This window comes from Tachypleus tridentatus, chromosome 6, assembly GCF_004210375.1.
Source record: "Tachypleus tridentatus isolate NWPU-2018 chromosome 6, ASM421037v1, whole genome shotgun sequence".
In the NCBI taxonomy this organism is placed as follows: domain Eukaryota; kingdom Metazoa; phylum Arthropoda; class Merostomata; order Xiphosura; family Limulidae; genus Tachypleus; species Tachypleus tridentatus.
Genome location: NC_134830.1, coordinates 103,872,760 through 103,894,316, shown reverse-complemented (window position 1 = coordinate 103,894,316; position 21,557 = coordinate 103,872,760). Strand labels below are relative to the sequence as shown.

Genomic DNA, 21,557 nt, shown 5'->3' with positions numbered 1-21,557 from the left:
ATTCAGGAAATCCTTATCCAAGAACTACTAGAAGAACACGTCGAAGTTCTTTACCTCCTAATTACCTCCGTTTGTTTACATTTAATTTCTTGTTACTAACATATGTAAAAATACAATAACAAAATATTCTATCTAAATATTTTAGTAAGGTTTTTATCCTATTTGTTCTATATTTCCAAAAAATAATGTTCTATAGTGATAAATGTATTCTTTTTCTATTACATAAACATAAAGTCACGTCTTCTCTTTTAAAATGAGCATTAAGAAAATGCATGTGTAATATTAGTTTACCTAAATAAAAACTTTTATTGCTGGATAATATGGAACGCTTCGGCTATGAATATACACACTCATAGAAATATATATGTATATATTCACCTTTGCCCCCACGTTGCAGATGAATTATTCAAGACAGTAGTTTTCTCTTGCGTTGTTAGAACACAAAACAGAGATAAGACAAAAAGAACGACAAACACAAAGTTACATTTTGTGTAGAAAGATACAATAATAAAAGGATTTGCATACCTTTTTGTTTTCATAGTTTTCGAAAAAATAAACCGTATCTGTTACACAATTTTTTCAACAAAATTTAATAAAGTAAGTTTATCCAAAAACTGTTTGTGGTTAAAATTTCAGATGAAACAGACGTAAATATGTTTTTAATGAAAATGTGTGGAAAACATTGATTGATAATTCCATTGACAACCAAATAATTCCGAAATTAAAAGGTATTGGTTTTGGGCCTACCCTGTGACAATATTATTCACGATTTCTTCAAGCTCAACTCCTTCGAAAGTGTTATTAATATGACACACTATAAATGCCAATGGCAAAGATGTAGACAATAACGAAAGACATCTAAACTAATAATTACCAAAATCGTTCCTCAAGAACAATAGTTACAATGTTAAATGCTCTCATTCCAGGAACGTGGAGAGCGCCGTTTAAGACGGAAACCTAGCCATAGAAAACGTCATTATATAAATGTAGATGAATTGTTAGAGAAGTTTCTGAAAGTTTGAAGACAAAAATTTTCCTAAGCTTTCGTTACGTCATTTATACATAGACATGTTCAAAGTTGTAATATGAAACCTGAAAACAGTTGAAAAAATTATAATTTTAGGGTTTGAAAACAAACTTTTATCATATTATTTTTATTATAACTATCTATTGAAATAATAATCTATGCATACATGTCACATACATATTTTATTACTTACATTATGTTAGTTAATAGGTTACGATCTAGGTAAATATTGATTTAGATCTATAATACAGTAATTTTATGGGGTTATTATTTCAGAAATACTGATCCAACATCAGCCTTCCGCAAGTGCAAATGACACTTTAACTTGTTATTGGAAGACGTCCATACTTTAAATAGCTCATTCTTCTAATGTTAGAATGTACATCTTATTGTGCCTTCAAATTACTGCTTAATCTGATAATGGTGTAATATGCCTTAGTTAGTGAAACAGAGCAAGTTTTTAGGTTTAGCAAAAGTGATTAAAAACCACGTTTCGTTGGAGCCAAACATAATTTTAATCATACTTGGTAATTTGAAAAATACACTCTTAACTTCTTTGATCAGAATTTAACCTCAAATGCCAAACAAGTGCAGTTGTGAACGTGTAAATTTTATTGTTATTTCCACTTCAAGAAGTAGTTATCCAGTCTGTATTTGATTAATTTAACAGATATATCCCTTTCGGACTAATATAAGTTCCTTTATTCAGTCTAATTGCATTTTCCCTTTATTTAAATTCATGGTCGCCTCTTTGGGTTGATGAATTTTTCGGTTTAGCATTCCAAAAATAACTATGAGTTCTTCTATTTTCTCATGAATTGCTTTATTTGAGATAAATGAAGTGAAATTAGGTTAAAATAGACAGAATTACACATTTATCCTTTATAACTGGCACTTCTGAATATTATAGGTGTCAGTCCAATTTTTAATTATGATCGATGATTAAAGAATATATTTCAGAGAACATTACAACTCGGTAATTGTCTTTTCTTCCTAGTACTTAGAAACCTTAAACGGAAGTGGTATGTATCTCATTTTTCTTCGTGTGAGTGTACATTCAACAATGTATATCTCGCTATATGAATGATGATTGCAGTTGTGTTAGGTTGGTTGGATTTCCCTTTGTAAAAAACACTACAACATGCACAGATTCAGCCAAATAGTAATTATCTAAAAGGTATGTCCTGTTTTTAACTTGACTGAAGTTTAATTCGTTTCCCTACTAAGAAAAAAAAACACCACCTAAATAAATTTAAATATACGAATACTAACATATTGTGTTCAATAACAAATTTACATAAAATACTGTCTACTGTTAGAACTCATATTCCAAAAAAAATGTAGTGAATAATTTAGACACAACATGCCGTTTCGAACTGTCTCACTAGTTTTACTTATAAGAACAGTACATATAATTGATGCAGTTATTATTCTAATACCTGTGGAGATAAAGTCAAGATTCTGAATTAATGAAATTCTTTTTGCAAAACTTGTTTTTCGTTGTTGTACACAAAGGGCCATCGATGCTTTGCCCACAAACGGATATCAAAATATGTTTTTTTAGTATTACTAATCAGAAGAAATACCACTGTGCCACTGGGTTTGGTTTGTTTTGAATTTCGCGCAAAGCTACTCGAGAACTATCTGCGCTGTGCCATTGCGGCTTACAAAACTTGATCCCCTTATATTTGAAAAGGAAAACACCAGCTTAGAAGACAATTAATAACCTAAATTTTAAATTTATCAAAATACAAAGTTCAATCACAGAAAATTTAAGAACGTTATAAACGTTGTAGACATTTAAACAGCTTTTATTTAAAAAATCTTAATTTCTCAATTTAAAATACATGACTTGAACTCCACTTTTTACATGGATTTTGGTTGTTGTTAAGCAAAAAATCCGCAAAATCCGATTTTTTTAAGCATTGTAAACCAGTAGACTTACCGCTGTCCTTTCGGGGAATACAAAATACCGTACTAGTGATTCAGTGGTAAGTCATGGGATTTACAATGCTAAAATAAGGAATTCCTTTCTTCTCGGTTCAAACAACAATAATAAAACAAAAGCACAAGAAAGTATTCTTGTTTACTCTGAAGTTTTAAATCCACATGCTGGTGTTAAACTAACCAGTAATCATGAAAAATCAGTTAAGGGTCTAGTGTTGAGTGTTTACATCCACAATGTCTCAACTTCTCCTGCCTGTCTGCAGCTAGTTAGTCTTGAAAATTCTTATGATTTCTAAGGTAGAAATTATATGAAATAACCTTATTATTTCTATTCTATGTTCCCACAACTTTTGCCCTTATAAAAGAAAAGGCCTAGCATGGCCAGGTGGGTTAAGGCGTTCGACTCGTAATCTGAGGGTCGCGGGTTCGAATCCCCGTCGCACCAAACATGGTCGCCATTTCAGCCTTGGGGACGTTATAATGTACGGTCAATCCAACTATTCGTTGATAAAAGAGTAGCTCAAAAGTTGGCGGTGGGTGGACTAGCTGCCTTCCCTATAGTCTTACACTGCTAAATTAGAGACGGCTAGCGCAGATAGCCCTCGTGTAGCTTTGCGCGAAACTCAATAAAACAAACAAACATGTATAAAGGAAACGAAACAATAGAATATCTTAAATAGAACTGTAAACCTTACCTTAACAATGCTTAAGTAGTTTATACTCCCAACCTTCTCACTTTCTCTGGAAAATTTATTCAAGTACAACACGGAATAGCTATTACATGCCCAGCTACCTGAAGTTAAATCTTTCCAACTCGCTATTCTGAATATAATTATGATTTTAATTTTAGCTAGCCATATCTAGTGACAAAATAGGTACTTTTTTATCAAAAAAATGTTCTTTTTTATATTTTTGTATTTATCATAAAACAGTGTAAAACCTTAATATATATATATAATGGGTGTTACTTTCACCTGTCTTAGAAAAAGCTTAATGATAAGAGTTCACCATGATAATTCTTCTTAATTTTAAAAATTGTGGCGTTATTCCTATAAAAGGCGACTAGTCAAGAAGAGAATATTATTGGACAGCTACAGTCAGTACACTATATTGTCCAAGAAGCTATAACTGCCATTAATATCTACTAATTGAAAAACTACATAATTTGACCAGGAAAGTTATAGATTTCGAAAGTTACAAACAATTCAATTTCAGTGAATTACTTCGGGCGTTGTTATTTCTACGAGAATATAATATCTTCGGTGGAAGGAATCAGCTTGTACCTGGCGTGAAGCTAGCCGATAAAAAGCTTAAGCGAGATGCAACAATATCGACTCATATTAATTTGTTCATCGCGGTTCTGGATCATCGATAAAATACTTAAGTTATAGACCTGATATAAGACTTTATCTCTAAGTTCGTAAAACTGTTGAATATAAATCGTTATTTGCAATGACTATTACTATAAATTGCATTGTTGTTTTTGTGTATTAAAATGTGTTAAAAAAAACGAAACTGTGTGTATCATTATTATTAGCAAATAACATAAAGTTAATACATATTAACATTTAATTAACTACTAAGCTCAAATATTCGGTAATTTGAGATAGTAATACATAACACACATAACTTAATAAATCGGAGACTCGTCCGAAATAAATACGTAACATTACTTACAGAAAAAAATATACATTTCTCATGCTTATTTTAAACATTGATTAGTGACACCAATGGTTTTTAATTTATTTGTAGCATTTATTGTTTTGCAATAATGAACTCTCAACAAATTTCTTAATATACTTTTAATATGTTAAAATTCGTAAAAAAGTTTTAAACGCACCATCATGTTGATGCCATCCATTCTACAAAGTAGAAACTTCGGTTAATCCTTGTAACATAGTCTACCGGTGACAGCTTTTGAACAAATATTATTGAATACCAAAAATAATAGCCATAGTATAGTATGAATATATATAAATACTATAACTTTCGCTATCGCCGATTGGTTACTTCAACCAGTACTAGTTTGCTTATGATGAAAGTCCTCGGCTTATAAAAGAGATTATTGTTCGTCATACAGTTCATTTATATCAAAAGCCAATATCTTTGTTTTTTGGAATTTCGCACAAAGCTACTCGAGGGCTATCTGTGCTAGCCGTCCCTAATTTAGCAGTGTAAGACTAGAGGGAAGGCAGCTAGTCATCACCACCCACCGCCAACTCTTGAGCTACTCTTTTACCAACGAATAGTGGGATTCACCGTCACATTATACGCCCCCACGGCTGGGAGGGCGAGCATGTTTAGCGCGACACGGGCGCGAACCCGCGACCCTCAGATTACGAGTCGCACGCCTTACGCGCTTGGCCATGCCAAAAGCCAATATCTCATTTCGGGCTACTCCCAAATTTCGCATTTAATCACGTGGGAAAGATGGTCAAATCCACACAAAATACATAGTGTAAGCGATGCTTTCACCCAAGGGGTTAACTTGAAGTGAGGTCAATTAACTAATTGAAAAACAAAGCAAAATAATGGATTGAAGTCGGTGAGCTCGAAAATATATGTCGAACAGGGCGCCACCAAACATCGGTATGGCACTGGTTCTGGCTATTATCCTCAAACTTCATGTACCCTAATCTTATTTATTAAGAATGCTCCCAAGGATTTCGAACAAGTTGGATCGTTGCCAAAAAGAGTAGACAAATCTCATGTCCTATGATGAATTGTTTTTTTTTCTAAGTATGCGACTTTAACAAAATAATATTCAATGCAAGAATACAGAGAAACTAGATATAAAAATGTCTCCAAACTGACCTTAAGATCCATCTATAAGACACTGCGATTATTTTTTTAATCTCTCGTAAACATTCTACTTCCTTTCAGAAGAACAAGTTTTTCACATCTCGTACCGTATAACTTCATGTAGCTCAAACATCGTCGATGTAATGCACAATGTAGAAACAAACAAAATACTTTATTTCGCTCAGTGCAGAAAAAATTCAAATAAAAAGCTCTAAAAACACATCTTAAGATTTGCATTTATTTCAAGTATTTGACCAGATAATACATACAATTCACAAGTCTTCTCAACGGAGCTGATACCATTTTCCACAATCAGTTCCTTTTCATCTTATATTTAGTATAATATCGAAAACGATTTAAACATTTCTGATGCCAATCCAACGAACAGGTACTGATACTTTCACATAAGGAATAAAGAAAAATATAAAGAATGATTACCATTGCTAGGAACATTTACAAATAAACAATTTTGAACATTTAAGACCATCTTTTAAATTTTCAGAAATAAAATATACAAATATGACTCACTATAATCGAGAAATACGTCTTAACTCAAAAAACAGCATATTTAAAAATATAACGCTACAGAAACAGTGCTTTCCGTTACAAATTAACTTCAAAACATACACATTCAAAGAAAAACTACAGATTTACATTTTCTTATATTAACGTTTCTGGAAATTTCAAGAAAAAGTGAAACATACTAAAATTTACTTTCTATGGAACGTAAAATATTTCAATATAAAACAAAAATTACTGAAAACCAAACGTACTGTAATTTAAGATCTTAAATCGCCATTTCTTTATTTTTTTAAATGCATACTCTATCTAAAAATAAAAAATATAAGCATACACTTGTTCACTTCAAAAAGTAAAATAGCATTACATAATATTGCTCGAAAAATACAAGAAAAATAAATTTTTGTCAACAAACAAAACTTGTATCTGAAAATTGTGTAAAATGATGAGGCAAATATTGGATCTTGAGGTCTTCTACAGACAAAACAATCTTATCAAAAATATTGTAGTAGACTTGAAGCAACCTAATTACATTTTAGTAATTTTTATCAATAATTAAATTAATTTTGAAAACTATTTGTAAATAAAGGAAATTTTAATAATTTACTTTTTAGGCCATTATTCTAACAATCTTCAATAACACAATAAGATTAAAATCATTTATGAAACAAAATTACTGTTTCTTGAACTGCTAAAATGTTTCAAAGATCACACCAGCTTTAGTTTTCTAAACAATAGCACTTTGCAAATTTAAAAACTGAATTAGTTTGTAGCCATTTCAAGGTACAAGACTTAGGTTTGTGTACACTTTTAACTATTTTTAGAAGTTTTAATGAACTTACTAAATGTATTTTAAAACACTGAGCACTTAAAATACCAGTTAAGTTTCAACTATCTATTCTTAGCTAACAAGCTGAGAAATGTTTTATTTACTGTTTTTACTGAAATTACTGTTTCTTGAACTGCTAAAATGTTTCAAAGATCACACCAGCTTTAGTTTTCTAAACAATAGCACTTTGCAAATTTAAAAACTGAATTAGTTTGTAGCCATTTCAAGGTACAAGACTTAGGTTTGTGTACACTTTTAACTATTTTTAGAAGTTTTAATGAACTTACTAAATGTATTTTAAAACACTGAGCACTTAAAATACCAGTTAAGTTTCAACTATCTATTCTTAGCTAACAAGCTGAGAAATGTTTTATTCACTTAGCTAACAAAATTCCTATTTGTTGAAAATTAATGTGCTGAAAAACTCTGGCTTCCAAGTTAAAACTACGTGTTCCCAAGTTTAAATCTCATAGCAGCTTACTTAACTTTAACATACATGTACTTAAGGATAACATTATAAAGTCACTGGTCAAGTAATTTATTCTTTATCCTTAATATAAAGTAACAGCTAATTTATCCTTTTATATATTTAAAATATACACCAGAAAATTTATACCAAAAATAGAAAGTTCCTGTAAATTTATTATTCCACAAAAACAGTTCTGATAAATATATAAAAATAAAGAAACTTACGAATAGGATACTTCTAAAATATTCATTCTAATGTCATAAGTATTTGACATGTATTTTAATATTTTCAAAAATAATTTCAAACTTAAAATTATAAATTAAAATATTATAAAATGGTAGATAAAAATTCAATATATGCATCTTTTCAAGTCTCATCTTAAACTGTGAAGTACATAAAGAGGCCTGCAGAATGATACATAAAACAACATATTTTACCCCACAAATCAATAGAATGGAAACTAAAAAACATAAAACAAGATTCTAGTAAACTTCACATTTTATTTTTTACATATAAATACAGAAAATATTACTAAATGTGATCTATTTAATCTTTGTTATGTTATCCATATTATAAATGTATTATCTGTAATTTACAACTCTTGAATTCCACAAATCACATTATTCCAACAGGAACAGAATCAAAAACTGATATTACAATTCACACACAAATGATTAAAAAATAATCATAAATGTTGATGTTTTAAAATCTGTAGCAACTTTCCAATTTTTAATTGTAATAGAATTAGTAATGGACTAGTATTCAAGGTAAAGTTAGCTATTCAAGGAAAGAAGTGAGGTTCCAGTGTCATTTAATTTGCTGTACATCTTTCTTAATACCTATACCATTTTACAAAAATGAACCATTACAAACCCACAAAAATCTCACATATCAATAAATTTTGTCTATATAAACTTAGCACTATACATTACACAATGCCACATTTTCCATCACAAAACAAAAAGTATTATTAAGCAACATATCACACTACAAACATTGAGTAAAAGCACCTGATTAAAAAAAAAAAAAAGCTACAAGGAACATTTATAAGACTTAAAGTACAGATGAATAAAGCTTGAAAAGCACGAGTTCAACAATACTATCTTGTATCTTACTTTAAAACAAAGTAAGAAATAGCTGCTCTAAAGCTTGCTGAATTTTTGTTTCTTTTAACAGAGAAAAATTTTAAGAACTGGAGATAAATGTACAATTGTTGGGTAATCCTTTATTCACTCCCTGTTCTTTTCTACTAAGCAAGTATATTGCCAAAATGCTTTTTGTATTACAAAAATCCTGCTAAATTTCTTTTCAATACCAGTACTAAACTAAAATCATCACTTACCAACCAATCTTGCAAGTTAAACTCACACATGACAAGAGTATATGATGTAAAATAGCTCTACATGTAAAGGCCCTAACAACATTGTACACACTTCAAATACATAAAATCTCAGATTCCTAAATGTTACTTGTACTAGATCTTCATGAAATTGGAGAATCAGTATGGCAAATTGAATTCACAAAATCATCAAAATCATGTAGACTTGTCTCCAATGCAGCAAGCTGATGACTTATTTCACTCATCTGCTCCTCCAATGTTGGTTGATGATTAAATGATGCAAGTGGTGGAGCTGTTCTACACTCTCGAAAAAATGTTCCAAGGTCTCCATTACCATCATTCTCAGCAAAGGGAGGTTTCTGGAATAGATGAAGAACATTTCATTAAATCAGAATAATGAATAGATGTCTCATATCATTTAACCCACAATTAAGACCCTTAATGAAAAATAATTTAAGAAAACTGATACTTCACTGTCCATGATTTCTTGCTTTATGTCTGTTTGGTTGCTTCTCATCTACAGCTTAGTTCAATATTACTTGTCTAAACATTTTTTTATTTACTTTTTTTTTTAATAGTGAATTCCTTGTTTCAATTTTTTTGCCATGGAAAAATCACAGATGAGTATCAACTGTTTACTAGTTTCTAGTTGTCTCACTTTTTCTTGGTTTTACGTCTTTCGGTATTTGTGAATATGGTATATTTTGCTTCTTTTATGAGTAGACCTATAAAAATGATTAATTCTTCCTTCCCATAAACATGAAATACAATAAAAATACTATCGATAATTTTACATAATACTAATTTGTATCCAGAAATTAAATAACTGTTTTTAATGCATACACACCCCGAAACAAAAAATACAATACTGGCATCAAAATTAAATATCAACAAAGGTCTCTTGAATTTTCAAAGTGGTGTTACATGTGGATGCTAATCTAGCAGATAGTACTACTAACAATAACCATTTATTTACTTAGCTGTTCAAAGGCACAGAAAATCTATACACTTAACAGTGACAACATTACCAATGACTAACTGACAAAAATACAAACATACATGCTTTTCAAGTGTAACTGACAGAAAGATAGTCTCTTATCTGACAAAGGGCATGTCTCCTTACGTGAAGGCAAATTTGCACATCTCATTTCGGATTAACCACCTCCAACAAGGAGAAATAAAAACAAAAAAAACACACTGGCTCAGTGAGATTACCATGAGTGTCATATTTGCAATATAAACCACAATTCATAAAAAACAAACTACATTCAAACATCTTCAAGCATCTTTTAAATTGTACTTCATATTGAGTATGGACTATTATCAAGGTGAGGTGTAGTCCTGCCTAATGTTACTGGTAGGTGATAGTCAATATATTTAGCAATAATCAGCATGCCAACATTAGTTTTCATTATCATCATAAGCAATTAGACAATCAAAACAAATTTTATTTACTCAAATAGCAAATTCTGTTGCATTAATTTAAAATTAACTTTTTCTGCACTTTAAGTGTAAAAACTTCCATTTGTCATAATACTAAAGACAAATTGCAGTAAGAGCAATTATACAAAATCACAAAAAGTACTGAGTAATCAATTAAACATGATTTTCTTTTTGTTGTTTATGTAGACAACAAATTATACATACTTTTTTGTTTCAATACCATGTTTCAGTATTTTTGTTTACGTGTCTATAAGATGTTTGGTTAGTTTATAACATTTAATATAAAAATTTCAATAACTTCAATAAAAGAGGTGCTCACCAAATCACTAAGTGATTTGCATATATGTAATATACAAAAAGAAAACCTCCAAATTCATACTGAATATCACAAACAAAAAACGAGGTTGAAAATCATGTTATGGATCAGTTCATTATTCAACCAATGTTAAATATTTCACATGTTCACATGTAGACACAAAAAATGTTGGTTGGAAGTAATATGAACAATTATGTGTGTGTATATTCTTATAGCAATGCCACATCTGGCTATCTAATGTGTCCACTAAGGTGAAATGAACCCCCGATTTTAGCTTTGTAAATCTGTAGGCTTACAGCTGTACCAGTAAGGGACAAAGAATTAAGTGTTACAGAAATGATATTTTTGTGCTGATTTTTTTTTTAAATCATCTAAGAAAACAAAGAAAATTTATTATGTCTCCACAGAAGGCCATATCATTTTTCTATTGTTTCTTCTTCTAAATACTTTTCAACTGACTGTCATTCCTTCATTTCTCAGCAGACTGACATGAAACTTGATAAGGTACCCAGACATCTTTCCATTTTTTTTTTTAAATTTAAGCCTTTTAAAGGCTTTTATGGGTTAAAAGTTGAAATAACCCAGAAATGTACAATATGGATTCCTATGTGATCATATTTAGAGCAATCAAGATGAAAATTGGCACAAATACCAATTTTCATGCATCCAACACATTTGCACAAAAAAGTTGGATTGGCTTATTTTGAATCTCTTTAGGAAGTGGTCAAACCTCACAAAGCATAATTTTGAAGTTTTTGGTTAATTATTTGACCCTATTTTGACCAGTTTACATGAGATTTGGCACAAACATACTTTTCTTCAGGTCTTGCACAACAAACAAAAATAGTGGACATACTAATTTTTACTCAAGATTCCACATAATATTTTAGGTTACTTTTTTACAACTACACTGTCACATTTTGACCAACTTTCATGGGATATAGTACAAAGATTCTTTTTCTTACAGGCTCCATACAGGGTGGAGGGAAGGGGGGGTTCGAAATGTTAAATAAATCTATAATTTTAGAGGTTTTGGTCAAGTAATTAGCTTGTTTTGACCAATATACATTGGATTTTGTACAAAGATACTTTTCACAGATCCCAAGCAGAAATAGTCAATTTTAGAAACTGTTCTTTGCTTAATTGTGTATATGTATATGTCAACCAACTTTCATGGGATTTTAAAGGTCTCAAGCAGTGATATAGACAAATTTGATTTTCCTGTGTTTTCCACCATTTTTCCAGTGTCAAAGTCAGCTATGTTGGGATGTGTGGTGGTGATGTTGCACTTGTTCATGAATGTTGGCTTCTGTAATTCAGAGATTTCTTGTTAATTGGCATTAAAATTAAAATAAACAGTAATTTAAAAGTAAGTTTTTAAACCTAAGCTCTCAAAATGTATCATATACATTGTGCAAGTGTACTGTACCATTTAAAAAGAATAAAATGTTTATACAACTTACATGTTGCAAGAATACTTTTGTAAACTCTTCCATACTTGTTATTCCAAACAATTCTGTATTGTTTTACATGGTTTTAATGTTATGTAATACCTATACCTACACCGTTACTCAAATTCTTTATAACCAACCACAAAAGATGAATAACCATAGCTGATTTCCATGCTGGAAAAACACATAGGTTTAAGAAGTCTTGACAGAAAATGATAAAAACCCAATACCTTTCCTTCTTCTTCTTATAATAATTTTTAATCATAGCTAATTTTATTAGACAAACAACTACTTAACAAAAGTAAAAACCTAGTACTTTTTAATATTTTTCAAGTAGCCTAGATTTAGAGTCAAACAATATTAAAATAGCATAATTTATTTTGTGAAATAAAATATTTGATAGTTCTAACTGCAGTCATACAATTAAACTTTCAGGACAGCACAATACTACTTAACTTTAAGAGTTGTTGTATCTTTAACAAAATTGTGTTATTTTTGTTAATGAAAGAGACTCTCACCATAATAATAATAATAATAATATTTTCGATTAATCACTGTTAAGTTATATAATTTAAAATAACTGTCCATTAAAATTTCACAAACTACATAAAATATCTACTGTTGATTATTCTCAATTTTACTCAAACCAAATCAGAAGCTGCATTTCAGAGTTATAATAATTCATTTCACTGTCAGCTGTAGATTGCCAATTCATCATACTCTTCCCAGAGAACTTGTTTAAAGGTGTTTCCTTCAAGTAGTTTAGTACTGTATTACTATGTCTAAAGAAACAGAATTTTGCATCTGGCTCCTTCCTGCAACCTCAAGAAAATTTTCTAAATTAATGAACAATATAAAGCATCATTACAGCAACACTTAAGGAAACCAGACAGGTAGGGTCAAGACTGCAAGGTATCATGTGTTGTGCACAACCAATAATTTTGGGACTTTTCTGAAAACTGTTCAGTTTTTAAATGCTGTATTAACATACTTGCATTTCTCTCAGTAAGCCCACTACAATTAAGGAAATTATATTACTACTAATTATGCATCTTTCCTAGGATTGTTAATGCTTAACCTGTTCAGTGCCATAGACGAGATAATTAGTCCAAGCATATTGGTAACACAGTGCCACGAACGAGTTAATTCGTTCTCAATAATACCTAACTTCAATGCTAGATGTCAGCACCATATATGCAAATGAACTACTTACAAATTGTTTCATTTTCAATCCAATGTTTTAAATATTACTCAATTTTGCTGGAAAAAACCTGGCATAGGAGCTGCTGTAGCAGCTGAAATACTTGGCAGTCCACAGGTTAAGGGTGTAGTTTGTCTAGTATTCTGGACAATCAAGAATATTCTTTTTTGCTCTAATACATTCAAGAAAGTGACTTGTACAAACTGCAAATGGGGAAGATATTGTTTTAAAATTGATTTAGTTTGGTGTTAAAAACTTGAATTTAAAATTTACAATCTGATACCTGAATAAATCAATAATTCATACTCATGAGACACAGAACAGGTTTGTTCTCATGTAAAAAATTGTTTCTCTTACTATAGCTTTCAGTATCTTTTGTTCACATTCTATGTAAAGGAGAATTACAGAATCCAATTTAGAGCATTTAAAAATTTTCCAACCTTATTCTTAGTTACAGAATTACTATTGCTTGTTAGAGATCAGTCAAGTTAAGGTGATCAATAAATTTTAATTTAGTGAAAAAAACAAACTGGTATTCTAACAGATTTTACATGCAAGTAATTGTGGTAGATTTTGTTTTCCAACACAATGAATATTCTTCAACAGAAAAAAAACACTAAATCCTTAAAATCACCAACAAAGTGCCTTACGTTCATCTTAGTATTTTGCTAAGATAAAATGTCCATTTCCAAAAAATAAAGAGAAACTATATTTTATTTTCAACATCTGAAGTGCAATAATTTTCATTTTGCTATAATATGTAGTATGGTACTTACCAATTCAACCAAAACAAAATCATCACATACAGAGGCTTCTGTCCAAACAGACTTTTGAGCAGCCAAATCAACTGTATTTTGATTCATGTCTAAAGACTTATCTGCATTATAGGTTGTAGAACACTTATTTGTGGCTACTTCATTTTTATTAGCATTACTGTCTCCATTTCCCTTGGTTTCAGGATATCTTGAATTCTCTTGATGTCTCTGTTTCATGGATACTGGACTGTCACCTTTGTCATGCTTCAGCAGGCTCTGAAATGGAGTGTCTGGTAAAAGATTTGGAAAAGAAGAGTCTGGCACCTTAGCAGGAGCAAAAGCTCCCATCTTCCTGTTTCCTAAATTTACATCACTAGTAAATGACCTATAAAAGGTGGATAAATACATTGTTTCATTTAGAGTAATTCTAATTGTGTTGAGTTTTTTTGTGTGTATTACAAGCATTATATACATATGTAGTACATACAATTTAGCTGCAATGAGACATTTTCAAGAATTCAAACATTAAAACCACAAACTATTATTAAAAAAAAACACTTCATGTAAATTATTTTCTGACCATCTAACTAAGAGTTAAGTAAATGGAAAGACAATCAAACATTTAAAGAAACACTCCTAGCTACCAATATGGTATATAAAATACAAAACTCTTCTCGTGCAAAATTCTAATAACCGAATTATAATAATTACTGGCTGTAAATTTTAAATATAACCTTAGATATATTCAGTAAAACTTTTCACCATGACACTGTTAAACTTATGTACTTGTATATATATCTTTTTAGCCTTCTTGGATAACACAACATTAACACTGTTTCTAATTAACTTGTGCTAACTTGGGTGAATATATTTGTCATTACTATTTCTGTTATAAAGTTTATGAACTTCAATATCAGAAAACTGTGGTTCACACACATTTTACTTGTTGAAAGATTTGTGGTTAATGTGAACTAATACAGAGATATTTACAATTAATTTTACTCTGAATCCCCATCCTAATTGCAACCTAATGCCCCGTATAGCAACACCTTTTTGTCCATATAAATATAACTCGTCTGAAACAGCAGTTTTACTTACTTAGCAACTAACATGTAGGGTTGTATGTTGATATATATCAGCAGAAGTCATGATAATGTACCTTTACCTATCTAGAATTGATCTATTATAAGCTAGTTGTGGTAATGGAATTTTCTTATGTCTGCATAATATAATTCAATGTAGCCACTGCATGTTATACAGTATATTATGACAAAGACAGTCATATGTTTTCTTAACACTCCTACAAAAAGTGGGGCCTAATAGGCCCCAGAGCAACTTGAAAGGTTATTAATATTAGGCTAATAATTTTGTATTTAAATGAAATTGCCATTTAAATCCATTAATGAATGGATTAACGAGATTCCCACTGTCCCTATCTACTATCTAGCGAAACCACAGCCAGGGGAACGGGCTTGGAGAAATCAGGACTAGAAACGTCTTTTCATAGGAGTGTTAATGAACAAGTTCATATTTTCATCTATTCCCACATTACATGAAGTGCATGGTAATTTAAATGTTTTTAACAAGGTAAAAAATTAAACATTATTTTGAAACTTATTTACATTTGCCTTCACTCACTTTATTTTTATTACTTACATTCAGAAATGTTAATCTTTTGAGTTATATTTAAAAAATTTTCTCCAATTTTTTTTACTCCATAAGTATACTGATGCTAAATTAAAGAACTTGTTGTTAATTGTTGTTGAAATAAAAATACACATTAGAAAAAACATTAGAAAAGTTACAAAATCAACTGCATTTCATTTTCTGATTTATGCTTTTCTTACATAAAAATTCACTAAAGTAAACCAACAATACATAAAAATAGCAATATTATGTAAAGAGATACACTTAAAGACACTAATGGCATCAACGAAGGTTAAAAACTTCACAACTACAAAACATTTGCAGTTAACAGCTTTTAGACATTAGATAAATCTTTTCAGTTGAAGATATTAAAACTCAAATGTTGTAAAAATGTCAATATTTGTTCAATAATTATGTAAAACCTGCAAAACAAAAAAGTCAATTTCTAAAATGTAAAATGACTATCAAAATAAGTGTATTGTCAAAATCAGTGGAAAATAATGATTTACATTCTATACCAGTGGTTCTTAACCTGGGGATTGTAAACCCCTGGGGGGTCATTTGAAATTTCTCTAAGATCACGGAAGGTTTGAGAATTATTGGGGAATCAGGGAGAGTTTGTAGTTTTTGTGGCAAATGCCTGTAACTGCCCACCAATGAGAAACACGCTGAAGTGCAGCAGTGGAACCACGTTGAGATGCTTGTTGAGCAACCAGCTGTCTAATTTTGAGTAAAAATTTTCATATATTACAACGTTTTGAATAGCCTAAATTTTTTTAACTATATAATATTAATACATCAAAGTTAAAATTTAAATATCAAAGTTTCCATCATATTTAGTATATTTTCTCATTATATACATCAACCTTCACACTGAATGAATAAGTAGGTTTTGTATGATGTTCAGTAATTCATGGATTTTGTATTTGTTTAGCACTTGTAGCATTTCTCAAGGTCATTTATTTGTAACATTTTCAATAAATTAGGATCTTTATATAGTTTTGTTTTATTCTACCTTTACTCAATGTTCACCATTACAAAAATTATCATAGGGATCACAGTAATACTCAGGGGGTAAGATGATGAAAAAGGTTAAGAACCACTGTTCTAAACTATATCAATTATAAACAATTCAAAAAAGGTTAAAGGTATATATGAAAATCAAAAGGATTATAAATAAAATTCAAGAAAAGATTATCTATCTGATTTACATGGCAAGGAGAAAACTAACAAGGAATTAACATTTCAAATTATGGATTTTTTTCATGGTAATAATACTTTCATTGTGTTGAATACTTTTCACAGAATAAGTGGAAAGAAAAGAACTTTAAAAGCTGTATACCAATTAAAGCTTTTGACTTAAGCTTACTAACATTTACTAACTCTTCATACATACACCAAGATGATAAATTATATATAATTATCCATAATTCTTTCATATCAATCACTATGGTTTTACACTAAAAGAAATTTTGTAATCAACTCTGTATATCATAACGCATTTGTTTACATTTGAGTGAAATATTTCAGATTAAGAGGAGATTTGTGCCAAACATTAGAGAAATGTGATCAAGGTAATAGTAAAGTGAAGAAACATTAACACACTACATAGTTTATTTTGTAACGTTATATATCATTAATTATTTTAAATGATATTTATGAATGTTTTTGCTAGACAGAAGCTTTAAACTATTTTTAACTTAATACAGTCACAGTATACTATAGCACAGTAAGGAACTGGAAAATAGCAGATTAGCCATAAGTCAGAGTGAAGGATATACAAATTAAATACTAAGATTGAAAGCAAACTGAAATACATTTGACATTAACTACAAAGATGATGATTGGCCACATGAAACAATATACTAAATAATCAACAACCAAAGATTCTATCCATTTGAAGTGGAAAGTGTTAGATAACTAGCATAAGTTTTTTTGAAAATACCTAGCTATACGTCTGTCTGAAAGAATCATCACCACCTAGTTAAGTCCCAATTCATTATGATCACCTACAATGATACTGGGAAATAGAAGAATAAAAACTGTAACTAAACTACACTAAGTAGAGGAATTAGTGTAACTTATCTTTTCATTTAGTTAAACTTAAGTAAAGTATTAGGTCAGAAAAATCAAGTTAAGTAATGAATGGGTTTAATTTCTGAGGAACTAAAGTATTAGTGAGATGTAGAACTGATTCCTTAAGATTAAATATCAAAATGAATAAAAAGCAGTAAAATGCATTTTAAATAATGAATCTTGTAAATAATGTAGCTATTGAAAATAAACTATTTTTGTAATTATTATTAGCTTTGATGAATTAACCCTCTTGCCTCGTGTATCTTTTATTGCACGTGACAAGGTTTTACATTCAGTTTTATTGAACTATCTTTTGTTGATGTTATATCAGTTAGTGCAGAATACAATTTTAGCTAATAACTTGTACATTAATAGTATACAAGTTTTTAATTTCATAAGGCAATACTTTAAAAACTCTCGAATTTCCCCCACTTTAACTCAAGTAACTTTTTTCTGGGTATCTTCTCATTTTTATCCCCCCCAAGCAACTATAAAATTAAATGCAAGTTACTCATTATAAAATATTAATTGCTTAAAATAACCATAATTTTTATAGCCTTCAATTTTGTTTGGTTACAGAACTATCAAAAAGAAAAATCAGACCCCTCCTGTCACATCTATTTGAAGATTTGTTAAATTTTCTCATACATTATATACTACCTATATTCAAAGTTTTTATCTATAAAATGATGTATTTTATAGCATTGTGTTCCAAACAGAATATTGTTAATTTCATTCACAGTAAAATATTTTTATTGCTGTGTGAGAGTTAACTTGGATGAATTTGTAGCAGCTCTTGTTGCATAGCTAGAAATAAAAAAAAAAAAAAATTAATTAGAGAAAATTGTTTGCTTTTTGCATGTTATTTGTCTACATTCTTTGGTGAATTATTCAGTGCATTAATACTGTTAGTATAAAAATGTATGGTTAAAAAAAATCTCATCATTAATGAACAGCATGGAAAAAAAGATTGGTCGAGAAATTTATTTTTAGTTTATCATTTATATTCTTTACTTATTATTGTTATAAAAGTAACTAGAATGCAAAAATAGATATTTCCTTAGATTAGTTAAGGTTGGATTACGTAAAAAAATAATAATATAATATAGGTAAGCAACCAGCTCGGAACAGTTTGTGGGTAATGTAATTCAATAGAGTAACATGCTACACATTCCCAAGCGAGTTACAATTTATAATGGCATAAACAGTTGTTAGACATGGTTCAAGAGGCAATAAACAATAAAATGTAATTACAAGTAAACGTATATTGTTATGAGTGTAAAGCTACTTAGGAGAAATGAAAACTTATTTAAACAAACTCGTACATAAGAATATTATGAGTACCACATGTATTGAGGCCACAAAAATTATTAAATGCAACTGTTCTGAATGACAATCAAAGCAGCAAAAATCATGAATATTATACATTTCCAATAGACAAAAAAATACTTTTCTGTATTCTGTATTAAAAACTAAAAACATATGACTAGAGGTTTTTAAAATCATGTTAACTCCATCCTTCCACATGTAAAATTGATACACAAAAAAGATCAAAATGTTATTTTAAATCAGGAAATTTTGTTTAAAGTCTTCAATTTTAAATTTTACGTTTATATTTAAAAGGAAAACTGGTACTTGCTGCTGAAATACAGGAATTCTTTCCTTGTTGTATTTGAACTCATGCTATCAACAGAACATGCAACTCAAAATTTCCTTTAGGTATTTGCATACAATATACATTATTTACACACAACACAAAAACTCTTCCACCTTCCATGTGACTTACTGTGCATGCATCAGCAGAACTTTTCCACTACAAGTTACACTTATTTAAAAGTTGCAATTATGATGGAAATTTAATTGTGTGGAGACAAAAGTGATGGTATTTCAGAGGTAAGTACTTGTTCAAAGTGCATTATAGTTCTCAAAATGTTAAATTCAAATCAGGCAGACCTACCTCTGTAATACTGAAAACCCCAATAGAGGGCAGGAAGATAAACAATCTAAACTAGAAAAATAACTGTATCAAAGGAAAGTCAGAGTGTGATCAAAATGAAATACAAATTCTTAAAAATCAACAACGACCAAGTGGACTCTTCTCAGCAGTGTACTTCTTCACCAATGATGCCTTTGTTGACAGTGGCACATGGATCAATTTTGTGAGCAGTACCAGTGTATAGTAACAATATAGCTATCAACAAAATATGTTTGGTGACATAAACAGGTAGGAAGAATACTGTTTTGTACTTCTGCAGTACAAGTTTCTCAGGGCAGCAGCCCAGATATATATTATAAAAGGGCATACCCCAGAGACAACAGCATTTTTTCATTCATATCTAAAGTAGTTAAAGAGTTACAAACAAGAAAAATCAATTGACCAAGAGAAAAACAAGAAAGATCCAAACACACTCCAAGGACAGGTAGTTGTAAGCTACCTACTAGAGGGAAAGCAGCATTATAGCCAAATGTTAACTAACAGAAGAAAGGTAGCATAATAGCCATATTTTATCTAATAGAAAAAAGGCAGTGTAGTTGCCATGTGTTATCTAATAAAAAGAAGGTAGTGTAGCAGCCATATGTTATCTAATAGAGGGAAGGCAGCTAGTCTACACTTCATCACTAACTTTTGCCTGATCTAACTTCTACTTGACTCTTAATTATGTGGTATAATTGTACCAATATATTTGTCTAGCACCCCTTCATAGTGGCTCAGATGCAAGTCTGCAGATTTATAACACTAGAAATCAGGTTTCAGTATCAGCATAAATATCACACAATGCTTAGGCAGCACAATGGGAAACATGAAAACACACACATCCTAGTTGAAATTAAATCTCTAAACATATATACAAACATGTATGTATATGGGGGAAAAGTTCCTACTATGGAATTATCAGTCACTTGACCCACTCCCAGAAGACAACACTCTCTGATGGTGCTCCATCACAGAGGGTTAAGTATGTCTAAGATGAATGCAGAATTATGTGGCTTGTAAGAATCTTATTTTTTTTTAATACAGATATATAAACAAATATCTCAATATAGTGATGCATATTCAGATTTATACACATATGTATGAACATATTCAAAAATATCAGTCCCAAATATCTGAAGATGTGAAAAGAAGGATGTTGGAAGATATAGCTATACTGAAGTTGCCCAATGCAAATGCAAAAGTTAAGTAACATACAAGAATCCTAACTTGACAGATCAATATAAATACAAATTTCAATTCATAAGGACATTGTATTTAAATATTATGTATACCCTTCTGACAGATACTGTCTATTTGGAAGTCAAAATTACATATAAATCTAGATACCCTGGAAATAAGGAACTATGGGTGCTGAAAAAGGTATAATGATGTCATGAAGCAAACATTAAAATATTATATAGACAGATACATATCCATGAGCATTTATTCAATGATGCCTAAAGAATATAAAAACTAGACTAAAGATAGTGTTAAGTGGCAAATATCAGATGTAAACTGACAAACTCACACACCAATCTTAGTAGGGAATTAAAGTTTTGTCACTGAAATATTTGGAATACGCTGTGCCCATCAACTGTGCTAATTTGTTTGATAACACAGGCACATTTAGCATCCTTGTAATATCTCAATGTGTGTTATAACAAAAGGTGGTTGAAGATGCCTTAACATACATATGTATTCACAACTTAACTATCATCATTATACAATATACAAATATTACTTGTTGCAGCAGAGGTATTG

The 21,557-nt window shown here is 30.1% G+C and overlaps 1 protein-coding gene across 1 annotated transcript in view; it reads right to left on the bottom strand.

Moving 5' to 3' along the window:
• Positions 1-5,994: 5,994 nt before the first annotated feature.
• Positions 5,995-21,557, bottom strand: part of LOC143253226 (autophagy-related protein 13-like) — a 43,129-nt gene continuing 27,566 nt past the window's right edge. The window contains exons 5-6 of the mRNA XM_076506709.1: positions 14,120-14,483; positions 5,995-9,291 (exon numbers count right to left, since the gene is read on the bottom strand). Coding sequence (XP_076362824.1) covers positions 9,076-9,291; positions 14,120-14,483 — 580 coding nt within the window. The 3' untranslated portion in view covers positions 5,995-9,075. The remainder of the gene's footprint in view (positions 9,292-14,119; positions 14,484-21,557) is intronic.